The following is a 16638-nucleotide window of genomic DNA, read 5'->3' on the forward strand; positions in this document are numbered from 1 at the left end:
AGGGCTTGGGTTGTTGCATCCTTCCATATAGTATGCTAATAAACCTTTTAGCACAACCTGGTTTGTTAGAGCTTAAATCAGTCAACCATTCCAGAAGTATGAAAGAAAGAGAGAAAGAAAGAAAGAAAGAAAGAAAGAGAGAGAGAGAGAGACGGAGGGAGGGAGGGAGGGAGGGAGGAAGGAGAGGTAGGAAGGAAGGAGAGGCAGGGAGGAAGGAGAGGCAGGGAGGGAGAGAGAGGCAGAGGAAGCAGACTGGAGATTCAGATCTTCTTGTTTCAGGAATATATAAGGGAAGCAGATTTCCTTTGCAAAGCTCAAAGGAAACAGTGTTTTGTTTCTATACTTTGTTTCTCCTTTCACTTGGGAAGAAGCCCTAGCTTTGAAGCCTGTCTGTTCAAACTCATTAGGAAAACCATCAATGAGGGAAGCTTTCATGAAACCGTAGTGGGAGGAATTCGTGTTATGAAAGAGCCAGATAAATCTGCAAACAGTTCATCTATGAAGATGCAAGGTCATCTGTGGCTGCTTGTTCAGCTGGAAAGTTAACATAAACAAATGCTCCACTTACTGGAGAGGCCAAGGGACCAAAGACATTTGAAGTTCACCCTCCAAACACTTCCTCAGAAGCCAGCTATGCCTTCCACATGAAAGATGGATGCTTCTACAAAATGAAGCGAGCAAACTAATTGGAGAATGTCTTGCCCCGAAGAGAAAGGTGTTGGGTCCCACCAGAAAGGAAGCAGTGATATTGACATTCACTGCACAGAATCTCTTCCTGTGTAATTCACAGCTTTATTGAAGTTGACATGGAAATCTTTTTTGCTGGGCTGATGTTAACACTTAAGGATATCTTTCCTGACATCTGAATCTTTTTACTTTAAAGTTCTTAAACCTGTTGAAGTCTTGGCAAAGTTGAAATATGGCAAATTTTTATCTTTTACTTTATTCTTAGAGTATAGTCCATAGCCCATCTGATTGACTTAAAATGGATTTGAGCGTAAGAAAGTAAAGGATGGAAGTGGGGTGTCTAAGAGTGAGCTGACAGGAGAGCACTGGGAGGAGAAGAAATGCTATGGGGCAGGCAGGAGACCCTGGAAGATTAACAGATGTAAAGGGAACCCTAAAGAAGTTGTTCTGCAACAAGAAGATGTTAGAAATGTCTAACATCTAATGTCTTCATGCCTAAAATACAACCAGGAAAAGTAGTTAACATTCTGAACATCTGAAAAGAAAGGGAACTTAATCTCATTTTTCGTACAAGAATCACATATGTATATGCAAATATATATGGATGGTCAGTCCCTAACTTATAGTCCAACTTAGGGTTTTTTGTTTGTTTGTTTTTTACTTTTGATGGTACAAAAGCAATACACATTCTGTAGAAACCAAGTAGCTAAGCTATGATGTTTGGTAGATGAGGTGTATTAAATGCCTTTTCAACTTAACAATATTTTTAACTTACAATGGGTTAATCAGAACACAACCCCATTGTAAGCTGAAGAGCACCTGTATAGACACACATGTAAAAATATACACACCAACACGGGCATGCTGTGTGTGTGTGTGCACACCTTAGAGGAAAAAGTCCCAGTGTAAATGGACTATGACATAATATTAATTACCAGAGTGGCACTTCTGCCTGCCAAGCCCACCCCAATGACAAAATATTACCTAATATATATATTTGAATTTACTGGGATGACAGGTTAACAAAATTATACAAGTTTCAGGTTCATGACTTTATAACACATCATCTATACACTGTACTGTGTGTTCACCACCCCAAGCCTCCCTCCACCACTATTTATCCCCCCATACCCTCCTCCCCCTCACAACCCCACCCATGAGTTCTTTGTCTATTTTTGCTCAGTTCCTCCACCCAGCCCCCACCTCCAACAACAGTCTGTCTGTTCTCTATCTATGAATCTGTTAGAGCCTAATATTTTAAATTCTTATAAAATTAAGCAGAGCATAGACTTAAGAAATCATAAGCCATGGTTAGCTTTCCATTTCTTTCTTAGTGGATGACTGATTATTTTAGGGACATCAAGTTCTCACTTGCTGTCCCTTATATAGCTCATTAGAAAATAGGGCATAAAATTAACCTATTCGAGGCATGGAACCATCACTGTTCAACTTAAGGAGCGACTAACTAATCCAAATAGGAAGTCACCATTGCTTATACAGCCATAAAGCAGAGGCAACATGGCATATAAATCAGTAACTATTGTATTGCAAAACAGACAAATAGATTAATGCATGTTGCAAAGGATGGGTGAAGAGATCAATTAGGTTACTGATTCAGACCATGAACTTTCTCTCAATATACTGCATTTAACTTTTAAATAAGGTTTAGGAGAACCTGTAACATTTTGCTCACTGACAGAACTATATTTTACTAAGGGCAGAAATTGGCTACTCTATAAAAATTAAATTATACCCCTTTCACTGTATCTAGTCAAGAGGAAACACTCTAATTATAAGACTACACTGTCAAACAAATGCAAATTTTCATTCTTTACACCTTGGTTTTAAAAATTCAAATGGGATGGGGGTACTTCTATTAAATGCAAATCAATATTTGAAATATTTTTCAGAGTGTGTGAAAAGCAAGAGCAAAAGAAATGTCACTATAAAGGGCTCTGGTAAGTAGCTATGAACTCATTAAGTGTAGAGCTAGTGAGAACAAATCATTCCTTATGTAATCACTTAAATATCAATCAGTAAGGACAATGGAAGAGGCAGAACCAAAGGCCCCCTTCCCCACAGCTGTGCCTATTGCTCCAGAAATGACCAAGGGGATAAAGAGCAGTTGAAAATAACATCTCAGCACCTGATAGGAATGCCACGCTGGGGAACAGGTAAAGGTTAATTTTAAATGTACTTCCCAGTCGAAAATTAAATGTACTTGCCTCAAAACCCAAAGAGCTGAGTTTGCAGACTTTAATCCAGAAAGGACTAACTGAAGGCCTGGGCATATTGCATCGCTGGTATTTTTTTGGAAAGAGAATGTCTTTCATTACTGCTTAATGTCAAACTTGCTTGGTTTATTAAAATCTCTTAGTCCACTTACAACTCTGGCTTTTCTATAGTACTTATGAAAAATGCCAGTCCACAGAGCACTCAAACTAAAAATCCTCTCATGAGTTCTCATATTATTTCAATAGCCATTTTGTGGCCTGTTCACTTAGCTTATTCACTAAGTCCGTTCAGGTGAATTTGGCAGACATAAAAATTGTCTGAATCTTTAGGACTCTGCCCAGATTATCTTTTCAGGCCAACCTGGCAGCATATTTTACTATATGAGGTGCTGGCCGAAAGCAGGTGCTCTTTACTAACAGCTGGCTGGTGGACTCGGATCAGACATCCAACTCTTCTGACCCTTCTTTTCCTCCTCCGTAACAATTAAAGGAGGGCTCAGATCAGCAGTTCACAACTTAGGCACATCCCAGAGTCACTTGGGGAGCTTATAAGAGACCAGAGTCACCTGTAGAACTTATAAAAGACCCATGGTCCCGTATACCACAGCTTAGGGACCTGGCTTCTAGTGGGGGTGTGTGAAGGAGGGGTGACCCAGACAGGTGGATTTGAACAGACCTCCTAGGAAGAGTCCTCCATGTGCCCTTAACTGGGAGTCACTGGGCCCTTTCAGCTTTAATACACAAAGATTCTCAGAACAATGTGTTACTGATCACACAAACAAAAGTCCTGACTTTGATTCCTAATAGTATCATTTAACAGGCATTACTTTTGCTAGAGTGGAGAAGTTGACCCTGAAGAAAAATTAAATGCTGGTGGGTTGCGGCCTCAAAAGAGGACTCCCAGGTTGCTGGGGATACTCCACTTAGAGCCCATTGCTGGGAGGGAAGAGCCGGAGGCACAGGGCACACACCGAAAGGGAGCTCTTGTTACCAGGATGACTGCACTGCACTGTGGTCACTTCACACTCAGTTCCAGGTTGGCTCTCCATTGCAGTCAGTAAGAGAAGGGTTAATAGTGCTTACATTGATTGGTCTTTAACAATTACATGGTGATGAAAATGGAAGTGCTTTGAACCATCAATTCCTCTTGCCTCCCAACACCTTTTGATGCAGAATGCACATTTGGCTGCTTTCTATTGAATGCCCTGTTTCCATGTGCACAGGACTTACAGTTTCCCCCCCAGAAAATGGTTTTTCCTTTGCCCCCACCAACTGTGTGTTTCTCAGACTTCACAACTGAGACTACTTCATCACTTCAGTCTCTGGCTACCCCTTGGCCAGGACATATGGCCAGAGGAATGTGGTTTGGAGACAAGGCACTCACCTGGACCAAGCTAATAGCAACTTCAGGCCAGGCACTTACAACTAAAATTTTTCATGGATAAGGTAGTGTTTTAATGTCTGCTCTGCCTTTTTTACAGTGGAGTATGGAGAAGAGAATGAAGCAGACAGAACACAGCACTTTGAAAATGAAGTGCGTGGTATTTATCTTAGGTATACTTTTAGGGAGGAAGGAATATCTCTTAGAAAAAGGATATCTCTTCTGGGTGGAATTTGGTTCATACCTTTCTCTCACCTTAGCTCCACCATATCCCAGGTTATAAAACATGATACCACAAGGTAAGGAGTGGCATCGAAGATTCTGAAGAAGTTCCTAATGTGTCCCCAGTACACAGTCCCCTTTTTTCTGGTTCTAATCTACTGCCTGGAAGAAAGCTGCAAATATTCTAAAGTAACAAAGTGTTCAGAATGGTTCACAGCAGTCCCTTTGGTAGAAGGGCAGTATACTTTTGCTCAGGGACAATGCTCAGGAAGAAAACATGTAGAAAAGAAACAACTTGTCAAAACCACCTATATCAATCTTGACTAAAGAATCATCACTAACTTTTGTTTTGTTTTACTTTTTCAATAGCCAAATCCCATATGACAAATGAATCGTGTTGCTCATCTTGGGATAGGTTATTCTTGAGAGCGATTGCATCTTAGATTTCCCAGAAAAGGGACTTTGGTGGCAGTGGCAAGAATCCACACCCAGGCTGATAAGGACCAACAGAGAACAGGCTTTAAAACCACACACACACACACACACACACACACCCCACATCATAGCATACCACGGAGACATCTGCTCCTCAAATAACTGTGTAGTTAGCAACAGGGCATCTCCAGGCCCTTCTCTGAGGAGAAACTACTTTCCCAAGGAGCTGGCCTCAGACCCTATGCCTTGCCTATGCCTTGCTTGAATTTGTCAGGGGTTAAGGAGGTCATTTAGCAGTTAGATCCCTTCATCGTGTTCTGTGGGCAGTGCAGCTCAGCAAACTAAAGAGTGGCAGGGCTTTGGCTCAGTCAGTAGTATTTGCCACATGATGCCATTTCCCATTTAGTCAATATTCTTAAAATGGAAAATTCTGTTTACGGGTTTGACCTTAGAATCAAAACTACAGTTTCATTATTTCCACCAAATTCTAGTTGCTCTTTCAGGAGCTTTGATTTCTGATAAGAATGTTGGCAGGGACTGGGGAGTTCTATCTACCTCAGTGAGAAGACTCTGGTCAGTTGGAGTGAATAAGGACGTTTGGTCTCATGAGACCCCCTTCTCCCCTTGCATAATGCCAAGGCCATCTCATCAGCCAGCCAGCTGGCCACTGAGCTTGTCGCACTGGGAACCACATTCCTTTGAAAGATCTTGGCAATTTGTGCCTGGAATGTGATGCATTAGTTCTAAAATTAAATATAGATCCTGTAATGTTCTTCAAAGAAATATAGTGTGGCTTTATGACAAAACACATTTTTTTCAAGCTCCGACCTTTGAGAACTTCAACTAGCTTCATATTTTAGGTTGACGTTGCTACAGGGTACTGTCTAGTTGTCCAAGCAGAACTGGGGGTCTGTATATTTTCCAGCCTCCTGTTCAGCTTTTAACAGAGCAAGGTGAGAGGAATAAATAAAGAGAGACACTCATTAAATGCACTTTCTGCCCAGGTTCCTTGAGGGGAAGCCCTGGTAATTAAGCCTGATGAGATTAAAGTAACTTGGAACACTTCATTTTCCCAGCATTGCAAAAGTAAGTCTGTGATAACCAGTGTGTATCCATTAAATCAAAGCCAGTTCCTTTCCTGTCATTGAATGGTTCCCTCACTTTCCACCCGTGACCCAGGCTTCAGAGGAGACGGAGAAGGTTGCTGGACTCTTACCCGCACTTTGCTCCATCACTTCTTTCTGACACATGTCCTGAACGTTCACCGTACAATTCACGATGAATTCCGGGGAGGAGCAGTCGTTGTTCAGCTGGAATTCTTCACACTGGTAACACTGGATTTGCAGCGCAAAGCCTGTGGGACAGAGGCAATGGGATTCAGATTCAGTCCTTACAAAGACCACCCGGGATACCAGGGATAGATACCACGACCTTTGGCACTGATCCAGCCGCTGGGGTGCTAGTGCTCGGCGTTCTTAGGGTTTCCGAGTAAGGCCACCGTGGCACTGAGGCCGGCAGGGGGCGGCGCGGGCACCCACAACCCCACAGAATAAAGTGGAATTCTACCCGCTACACCTGGACCCACACTCCTGTAAAAAAGAGCCGGTACAACACCACACCTGGCCTTTCCACGTGGAAGTTCCAAGGAAGAGTATACAATCCGGAGAGCGAAGTAGCTCCAGACACAAGCGTCAGCTCCAGTCTACACCGAAGGATTTGCCTAATTGTTAATTGGTTACAAATTGCTTAATTACTGTTTTCGCACCATTCGCGATTGCACTTGCAAACGCCTTCTTAGTTTCACTTAATTTTTTTTAAGTCAGCATTCCTATGCTGTCGCTCCGAGACTCCCTACGCGACCACCCGGGAACCCTGGAGGGAGCACCAGACACCAAGTGCTACAGCGCCCAAGTCTCGGGACGGGTCCGAAGCAGCAGGTGTGGCCACAGTGACTGGAGAGGGCGTGTGTGTGCGCGCGTGTGTACTCCGGGACACTACACCACAGCCCTTTCTTCTTGCCTATCATAGCAACCTTTTGGCTAGGGTCCGGGGTCGAGGTCCCAGGTCTGCACAGCTCTCTCAGAACACGGTTGCGTACTGGAAAGAAAGAGCGAGACGATTTTGCATCTTTATCGCTCCAGCCTGGCTGCTCCGCTTGCATTTGCGAGCTCCAGATTAGACCTAACTCTTTCTGCTCCCGCACAAGCGAGCCAGGTTCCCAAACTCGCACTTCCCAACCCCAGATCCGCTGCGCTCCGAGCTCAGTAACACAGACCCGGCGCGCCCCAGCCACAGGCTGCCCAGAGAGCCGCTCACCAGTCGGCGGCGCCACTCCCACGGGTTGCTGGAGACGCCTGACAACTTGGTCGGGTTGGGGGCTATCAGTCCCCACTCCCTCTCTGAGGCTCCGCTATCATTTGGACCTTGCCGCCTCCCCAGACCTTCTTACGACAGGTGCAACCCGTGCTTCTGCAGCTCGAATCCTGCAAATGCGCGGCTCCTGCCCCTCCTCCAGCAGCTCCGGACTTGGAGACTTTCCCACCTAGAGCCTCTGGGCACCAGCCACCGCCAAACTCCAGTTGAGCCATGTCTGCGCAGCCCCAGGCCAAGGGACAGGTGGGTAGAAGCTGTGAGCGCCCTTGGCTGGGCTGCGGGTCTCTTCTTCTTACCTTGAAGCAAGAACAATCCGCAAAATGTTGCTGCGATGCCGAGGATCCACATCCTCCCGGAGCCTCTGGGCCGGGAGCGGGCGAGCGCCTCAGAGGCAGCGACCGCTGCCCGGGCTGCAGCGGCTGTGGCTGCTGAGGCTTCTGTGGTTTGCGCTGCTGCCGCCGAGGCGACCGTCGCAGCCGAGAGGAGCCGCAGGTGCCGCCAGCGGTGCCCGCATCGCCCGCGCTGGGGCTCCCGACTGCGGGTCGCAGTACCTCTCAATTGCTCTCCGGGGCAGAGCGCCGCGTCTCCGGAGTTGTCGGCTGAGACTGAAGGAACTGCTGGCAATCCAGAGCACCCCAAAAGTCTCGCCTCTTCTCCCCACCTCCCACTCCAGGCACCACGTGACGGCTGCCGAGTTGGGGTGGGGGGGCGGGCGGGGAAGGCTGGGACTGTCTTTCCACGTCCCCACCCCCTTTCTATCGCCCTCTTCTCCCGCCTTCTCACGTCCCTAGGACAGGCAACCCTGGGGGAGACGGAGAGTGTAGTTTTCCGAGGTGGGGAGGCTGTAGATCCGTGAAGCGTGGGAAGGGCGCAGCAGGTGCCGCGGGGACCGGCGGGACGCTGACTGAGGGACCTTCGAGGTGGGGTAGAAAGACTAAGTTCCCCGAGGGCCCTCTGGCCGCAGGTGCGCGCTACCTACGATCACCACTGCGCTCCCGGGGCTGGCCAGATCCCCGCGGCTGACGGGTCCCAACAGCAGGATCCGGTCCAAAAAGCTGGGGCTGGGGGCGCGCTCCTGTGCATCTGGCAAAGTTGCACACCTGCAGACGCCCTAGGGTGTCCCGCTCAGTTGCACCTTCTCTTCCTCCAAGGAGCCCCTCAGCCATTGCCAGACTTGGCTTCAGCTGCGGCGGGGTGAGCGGGGTGTGGCGGGGTCCCTGCCCTGACTGGAGAGCTACCTCCAGGCAGCTCTCCTTTCGACTGCCTGAGCGCACCGCTAGCGGGTGCAGTGACACTGTACTAGGAGAGGGACACCCCGGGGACTACCTTCGCGAGCTCCCACTAGAAAGCAAATCGGGGTGAAGAAGGGAGTTGCTATCCTCTAGCATCTTCCTCCAAAAGGGCGGGCAGCTTCATCCTGTTCTCCTCAAAGCCATGGACCATTAGTATATGCTCCCGCGTCCACGCTTGTACCGCGCCTTCCCCGCCCGGGACTTGGTCACCGGCTGCTCCGGCCCTTCCCTCCTCGCATTCTTCCTCTTCTGCTTCAGCAACCCACCTCGAGTACTGCCGGGGACGCCAACGCCAAAGGGGCTCTGTTTGCTGCTTTCGCTGTTCTCGCCGCAGAGCCTTGCAGCAGGTGGTACAGGAGCCCTCCTGCCCGCCTGCCCGCTGGAGAGTCTTGATGCCCACGCCCCCAACCCGCACGTTCCCACAGCCCCCAAATCCCTAGGGATCATCTATTTCTGTGGAAATAGCTTCATAAGCTTTGCCCCTCTTCACCTTCTCCTCGGGCCACCTCTTAAAGGCAGCTCTCGCAGGCTGGGACGCTGTTCATTTATTTCCCCATCCTGCCAGCAGAGCAAGTCTGGAAATGTGCTTAAATTACTTTCTTGTAATTCCTCTGCAGAGATCATTCCACATCTCCCTCAGGCTCCTTCTCTCCTTTGTCACCCCACTTTCCTTTCTTTTCTAGCTAAGTAACTGCTCGGGGAAGACTGCAATGCTTTGACCATTACTCGTTTGTTGCAGACTCTGATCTGACAATTGGGGAATTACTATCTCTGGAGAAAGAGGGCTAGTTTATTTATTCCTTGGGGGATTCAGTCTTGGAGCACGAGTGAGATTCAAATAATTAACTGGGCCACAGCCTCCTTAAACAAATTTAGAGGGTTCAATTGTGACATGCCTTTTATTCAGAAATGAAACAAAAGAATTTTTAAAAGTCTGAAAGATGACACTTTGCATAATTTTCATCTGAGCCAACAAAAGTCAAAGTGCACAAATTTACTAAGTAACACTGGTCATACAATAGTCTTTAAAGAAACAAGTGTGTACTGAAGTAATCATACAGATCCTAAAAATATTTTTATTATGCCTAGTTTACAAGCTCCTGTACAAAAGCAATTATAAATAGTTCACATCTAGAAAAAATACACATAACCTTTAAAATAGAATTTATCCTTACATATAAACAGACTTTGTAGAAAAAGGGGATATTAAAAAGTGAGATTTTTTCATAGCACCAACCATTTTAATTTTTAAAGTCAAACATTGCAGGTAGAAATTTGTTTTCATTCTAGATTGCCCAGATTTTAATAAAAAGAGCAGGAAAATAAAAAACAAGAACTGTCCAGAATCATAGAGAAGCACTAGGTGGAAGAGCATGTAAGGAAATGTTTGGAGGGGAAGCCTGCTATTGAAAATAGAATTAGGCTACTTCTGATGCACATCCCTATGGATCAAGGTCACACTCCAGCACCCTTCACCTTTTTCGGTAGAAGCAGAATTACACTTATTACTAGAGCCTGAATCTCTCTGGCAACAATGCAAAAATTGCACTAAAATTAAAGTTTCTATCCAATTGAGATTGTGAGATGGAGATTACAATGAGTGCTCTGCTTTTCTGGCAGGTCCTATTTTAGGTTTATGGAGTATACCCACTAACAATTTGGGCACTAGAACAATGAGCTGAAGAAAACTTTAGTTGGAATTTTTTAAAAATATATTATCATCAATGTCTAGAAGACTTAGTATATCATTTCAAGAGCATGGCACTGATTCAATTTATTGCTTTTCTTTTTGCTACAAATATAATTTCTTTTCCAAAAAATTTACAACTTCTGTACAAGTATTAAAAAAAAAAGTGCAAAAGTAAGACTTCTGTATTGTGAGTGTGTTTTTAATCCTCATGAAATGCAAAATGGAGTCTATACTGTCCTGTCTGAGGGGAAAGCTGCAGTAGGTGGCTTGTTGTGAATCTGACAACATGGGCTCTTGTGTTATAATAGTTTATTGTTGTCACCTCTGCCTGCACTTCCCCGGCCCTGTTTCTTAAGTGCTCCATTTCCAGCTCACTATGGAGAAAAAAATCTTTTATGTGTCATTTGAACCCTGACTTGCACAGGAAGAGAAGCTATCGTATAAGGAATCACTCAAAGATTCCAAGTTGTCTACACCGGGCCTGTCGGAGCTACTCAAAGATGCTTCTTCACTTTTTTCTTTTTCTTCCTTTCCTTCTTCAACCTTGTTCTGAGAATTCTCTTTTTCTAATAAAATCGCAGTATTGCTGTTATATTTATTGAATGACTCCAGGGAAATTTTAGATAATCTATTCTCAGGGTCCTCTTTTGTTTCTTCAACTTGTTTCAATTTCTGCAATAAAAAGAGGAAAAATATTAGAAACATATTTCTTTAGAAATCAAGTTATTCTATCCAATATTCAATTATTACTGCCTATATAAAGTACAGTTTAAAGGTACAGAGAGAACCCACAAGTCTTTAACAAGCTTCTAGTGTAATTAAATATAATAAAACCAATTTGGGGGATAAATCAAGACTTTAATCATTTTGCTGAGATAAATAGGTCCCAATTTGCAAACCAGTTAAGTGCCACTTAATTTCATTTTAAATGGATCCATTTGAAATTTGTTCAGGTAAAGTGCCTTACTTTGCTATTTCAAAATTTCACACTACTCCCTTTTCTTACTAAATAGTATTAATTTTCCAGTTGCAAAGTATGGATAGGGATTGAATTTCAGTCAGAAGTTAAAGTTATACATAAAAAACAGAACAAGCAAACAAACAAAATATACACAATACCCCTTACATTGCTATGAAATTAAGTACATGTTAAACTTATCAGAAGCATTGTCATTCTGTCCCTTTACAAGTCTTAAGGTATTTGAACAAGACTTCCAGGTTAGTGGATATAAACTTTGGTAGGCTCAAGGACTTAAAAAGCAAGGTAACAAGTCTACACCTTAGTATCCACACCCCTCCAAGAGGTTCTAGTAACATCAATTTAAAGAGGGATATTTCTAGAGTGCTATTGGTAATCTCTAGAAATGTTTTAAATTCTCTAGGAACTTATAAAACATTGCAGGCATATTTAATAATTATTATAGAGAAACCCTATGAACATTAATGTATCAGTTGCTCTAGTGGCTCCTAAGGTCTGAGGTAGGAGGAAAGGAAGCACAGGTGCAAAAAGCAACAAATGTGGAGGGGGTAAAGTCATTAACACATTTCTTATCTTTTCCTCTTTCATGCAAAAAGGCCATCCAAACATAGAAAGAAGTACGGACAAGGTTCAGAGATGATAATGATAGGTACCGTTTATTAAGCATCCACTAAGTAAAAGACAGTGAACATATTTTATCTATAAGCCTTCCACAAACCTGCAAGTTACACATCCCTATTTGAAAGATGAAAGTATGGCTCAGAGTGACAGGGTTAATTGCCCAAGGTCACTCAGGAAGTGATTGAGAAGAGGATTTGAATTCTTGTCTGGCTGTCTTCCATGCTCTTGTTTTACCACACTCATGTAATAAAGGACAAGATGTCCTGTATTTTCTTTTTTAAGTTTTGCCACCCAAATATTCCACTTGCCAAACCATCTCTATCATTACTGCCCAAGGCCATAACATTCGCAGTTCATTTGCCCAGGTCACCACTCACATGCTTAGTATGGACATATAAAGATGAAATAAGGAAATTGTGCTCTGATTCAGGAGAAAGACACGGCCAAACCCTACGGATTCTCACATGTTAAGTATTTAATAGAAAGAGAAAAGAAAAAGGTATGGGAGTGGATGACTTCAGTGTTCCAGGAGCACACTCAGAGTTTCTTTCTCTGCTCTGGGAAATGGTATAATTCTATGTGAATACTTGAAAAATCATCTGTGAAGCGGTATGTATTTCATTATACTATTATTATGAAGGAGCATGACTTAAGAGCTAATTTTCAATCTCAGAAGGTTACCTTGAAACCATAGGTGGGTCAAGGAACAGATTCCTAGCCAGTTATAGAGAAGTGTCTCCATAATTAGGAATAACTCCAGGCAACAGTCCCTATTCACATCACACTAATCTTTGGGCAATTTACACAAAGAATTGTATAGCACAGTACTAAAAATACTTGGAGAGAATAGGAAATGCTTTGATTATATTAAATGTGGGTAAATAAAGGGCATTCAATACGATTTTCTCCTCACCTGAATATCTTCTCCCTTTTCCTTCATTCAAGAACCACAAGAGTTTTCCTTGCCTATTTCTAGTCAATGGGGATCTCAAATTTATTCAATAAACATTTATTAGAGAGGCAAGCGGAAGGTTTCAGTGTGGAGGATACACAGCTGAGTAAAATCGCATCCTGTGGAGGGAAGTTGGGGCCTTGGAGGCAAACAGACCTGACCCTAAATATCAGACCTGCACAGGAGTCTCCCTCCTCAGGGGTGAATGGTGACAAGACACACCTTTATTTCAGGATTGATGTAAGTATTAGAAATACAACACCCTAAGACCTTGACACATGGTAATAGGTACTCAATAAATGGTACAATAAATAAACAAATAATGTGAGACATAATTCTTGTTCTAGAACAGTGATTCTCAAACTGCATTCTCCAGGCCAACATCAGTATCACTTCAGAGCTTATTAGAAATCCACATTCTTGAGCCCCACTCAGATTTTCTGCATCAGAAATGCCAACACCCAGCAAATGTTTAACAAGTTCACCAGGTGATTCCCATATATGCTAAAATCTGGGAATCACTAGTCTAGAAGAACCTGTAGTCTTGGAAAGTAGGTGAGAAATATAATTCAATGTGTTAAGGTAGAGATGAGGAAAGAGATGTGTTTACCATTAAAATGCCCACAGCCTATCAGACACAGATCATGTATCATGTTTTCTTTTTTTTTTTTTTAAGATTTTATTTATTTATTTTTAGAGAGGGAAGTGGGGGAGAGAGAGAAAGAGAGAGAGAGAGAGAGAGAGAGAGAGAGAGAGAGAGAGAGAGGGAGAGAGGAACATCAATGTGCGGTTGCTGGGGGTGCATGCAACCCTGCAACCCAGGAATGTACCCTGGCTGGGAATCGAACCTGGGACACTTTGGTTCCTAGCCTGCGCTCAATCCACTGAGCTACGCCAGCCAGGGCATCATGTTTTCTAAGTGTTTCATGCTTACAGGTTTGTTTCTTCAATTAATTATAACAACATTATTCACTTAAATATAACACCTACCTTGGTCAGGGAGGTGACAGAAATAAACACATGGCTCATTTTAAGAAAAAGCACATGGTCTTCATAGTCTTTTATTTTCACAGTTTTCATGAGAGGTGGGTACATAATTTATTTTCTAATTTTTATTTTTTACTATAAGAACAACATCAGTGCAAGAGTGACAATGAGGGCCAATTAGCATTCAGCCTCAGTGCTGCGGAGCACAGCACCAAGGAGTGGTGAGGACTGTGCTTAGCTCATCAGCATGTGCCTAATTTAAAGGCAGGGGCAGCTACAGATGGACCTTGTGGGATATTGTGGGTTCAGTTCCAGAGCACTGCAACAAACTGAGTCATAATGTGCTTGCTGGTGGAGGCTCCTGCCTTCAATTTATAAAAAAAAAAAAAAAGCAACAACTGTGAAGTGTAATAATAAAGTGAAGCAGAGTAAAACGAGGTATTCCTGTAAGTAAATTTAGCTGATCTGTGCTGTGGAGAAATGTGGGGCAGGGGGGTCCAGGTTTTTTATTTTAAAGGTGGGGTCATAAATCTAGATCAATATTTGCTTATATTTGAAATCCTTTGATTTTCAGTTACTTATTTATATTAAGAATAAATGAAACAATAATAATCAAAGGCTCCATGATTGCCCTGGCCAGTTGGCTGAGTTGGTTGCAGTGCTGTCCCACATACCAACAGGGCTGTGGGTTCGATTTCCAGTCAGGGCACATATCTAGGTTGCAGCTACTGGAGGCAACGTATCAAAATTCCTCTTTCACATCGATATTCATTTCTTATTTTTTTCTTCTCTCTCTTTTTCTCTCTGTTTCTCTCCCTTCCTCTCTCTCTAAAATCAATAAACATATCCTCGGATGAGGATTTTAAAAATCCACTATGTTAGATTGCAACTTTTTATTGTTTCAACATCGGGGCTAGAGATCATATTTTATACTTGTTTTTTTGTCCTAGCAGACCCCTGCATCTCCATTCCCCTGCCAGATTTCTCCCTAAAGGCCTAACCCAGTGATTTTCAGCTGGTGTGCCACAAGAATTTTTTTTAAGGTTTTATTTATTTATTTTTTAGAGAGGGAATGGAGGGAGATAGAGAGAGAGAGAGAAACATCAATGTGCGGTTGCTGGGGGTCATGGCCTGCAACTCAGGCATGTACCCTGACTGGGAATCGAACCTGCGACACTTTGGTTCACAGCCCGCGCTCAATCCACTGAGCTACGCCAGCCAGGGCCTACAAGAATTTTTAAAACATGCAATACCTGACTATTTAGTCAGGGGCACTGACCTCTTTTCCCTTAAATGTCAAATAAAAAAAATGACAACAGCCAACACAACAATAGCCATTCAATGTGAATGAATCAAAATTACCTATTTTTGTACTGCAGAATTTTAGTAATTAGTTTATGTGTGCCATGAGATGAAAAAGGTTGAAAATTGCTGGCCTAACCCAATGCTAATTCATCAGTAGATTCTCCATGGACACTTAGTGATGAATTCAGCTTTTTCTAGCATTAGCAGAGTCTCAACTGTTGGCTTGGGCTTCTCTAGTGGTCCTGCCAGCTAAGTATAAAAGCAGTAAAGTAGCTTACTTCTCTGCCTGCAGTTAGAAACATACCAAACTAGCCTCCACATTGTCCTATCAGATTGCAGGTATTTTAAAAAATTTGAAGTCACATAATATTTAAATTTAAAATATAAGGAGGGATTGAGGTCAAACAGTAATGTGCTAATGATGTAATCTGTTCAATGGCAACAAAATAGTGCTCATCAGTTTGTAGCAACTGTATGCAAAGGTGCTTTGCAAACGAATCATGGTAATAATGGCATTTAATTGAGTGCCTATTCTGTACAGGTACTCTGCTGAGCACATTGCACTGATTATCTGTTTTCATCCTCACATCAATTCTATGGGTAGGATTCTTTAGTATCTCCATTTATGGGCAATAAAAGCATGAGGAAGTTAAGTAACTTCTTTAAGGTCATGTAGCAGTACACGGTAGAGTTTGGATTTGCGCCCAGGCAGCCTGCCTACAGAGCCCGAGTTCTTAACCTCTGTCCTGGAAAAGAACTTTACAAATATCAGCCAACATCGTCTTAAGAGGAATACCTAAAATAAGAATTACAGAAAAACACAATACTATTAATAACAAACCCAGTAAAGATGAATGTTTGACAAAGATCGTGGATGTTCTGTAAAACATCCTGATTTCCTTCACATACCACGTTTCACCAGAATTATGATGAAATTAATATACTGCAGTTGTCACCTATAGGTGGCAACAGTTGTACAGTTCACTTTTTGGTGGACTTATTGCACTACAACTAACCAGGGCAGGTAAGAATAATTTTCTAGTTTAAAATCAATAGCTTTGCATATTCTTAAAATATATTCCTGTCTTTTGTGTAACCATGGCATTATTAGTGATAATTAAAGCAAGAGGTAGTGACATAGAAATACCTTGAGAATTATACCTTAATTCCTTGTAGTCAAATAGTCAATCAATCAAACCAATCTACTAAGTGACTGGCTTTGTGTGAATAATTGTTCGGTCTTGATTCTCAGCGGAAGTTTCCTAGAAGAGGATGCTCTTGGAGGGATTTTGAAAGGTGAATAGGATTAAGAGACACAGTAAGTAAGAGGGAAGGCATCCCAAGACACTTCCTATTGCATCAGTAGATAATTCTGCAGTCTACTTGGGTCCAGTAGTTGCCCACAGATGGAGATGTGCCTATCCCATGGGCTTCTAAGGACCCCAACCAGGCTCAGAAAAGTATCAACTCAGCTTATAAC

At 43.1% G+C, this 16638-nt stretch overlaps 2 protein-coding genes across 6 annotated transcripts in view; both read right to left on the minus strand.

The window, feature by feature from the left end:
* Positions 1-8249, minus strand: part of LYPD1 (LY6/PLAUR domain containing 1) — a 41239-nt gene extending 32990 nt beyond the window's left edge. Inside the window, exons 1-3 of one of the 2 annotated variants that reach the window (XM_028511075.2) lie at positions 7786-7846; positions 7629-7667; positions 6176-6313 (exon numbers count right to left, since the gene is read on the minus strand). In XM_028511075.2, the coding sequence (XP_028366876.1) occupies positions 6176-6313; positions 7629-7667; positions 7786-7846 (238 nt within the window). Of the gene's footprint in view, positions 1-6175; positions 6314-7628 lie in introns of both variants that reach the window. The other variant, XM_028511076.2, reaches the window with a different exon arrangement.
* Positions 8250-10144: 1895 nt separating this feature from the next.
* Positions 10145-16638, minus strand: part of NCKAP5 (NCK associated protein 5) — a 1018052-nt gene continuing 1011558 nt past the window's right edge. For all 4 annotated transcript variants that reach the window (XM_036025027.1, XM_036025026.1, XM_036025025.1 and 1 more), the window contains one exon: positions 10145-10986. In XM_036025027.1, the coding sequence (XP_035880920.1) occupies positions 10708-10986 (279 nt within the window). In that variant the 3' untranslated portion in view covers positions 10145-10707. The remainder of the gene's footprint in view (positions 10987-16638) is intronic.

Source organism: Phyllostomus discolor, chromosome 4, assembly GCF_004126475.2.
Source record: "Phyllostomus discolor isolate MPI-MPIP mPhyDis1 chromosome 4, mPhyDis1.pri.v3, whole genome shotgun sequence".
Lineage (NCBI taxonomy): Eukaryota > Metazoa > Chordata > Mammalia > Chiroptera > Phyllostomidae > Phyllostomus > Phyllostomus discolor.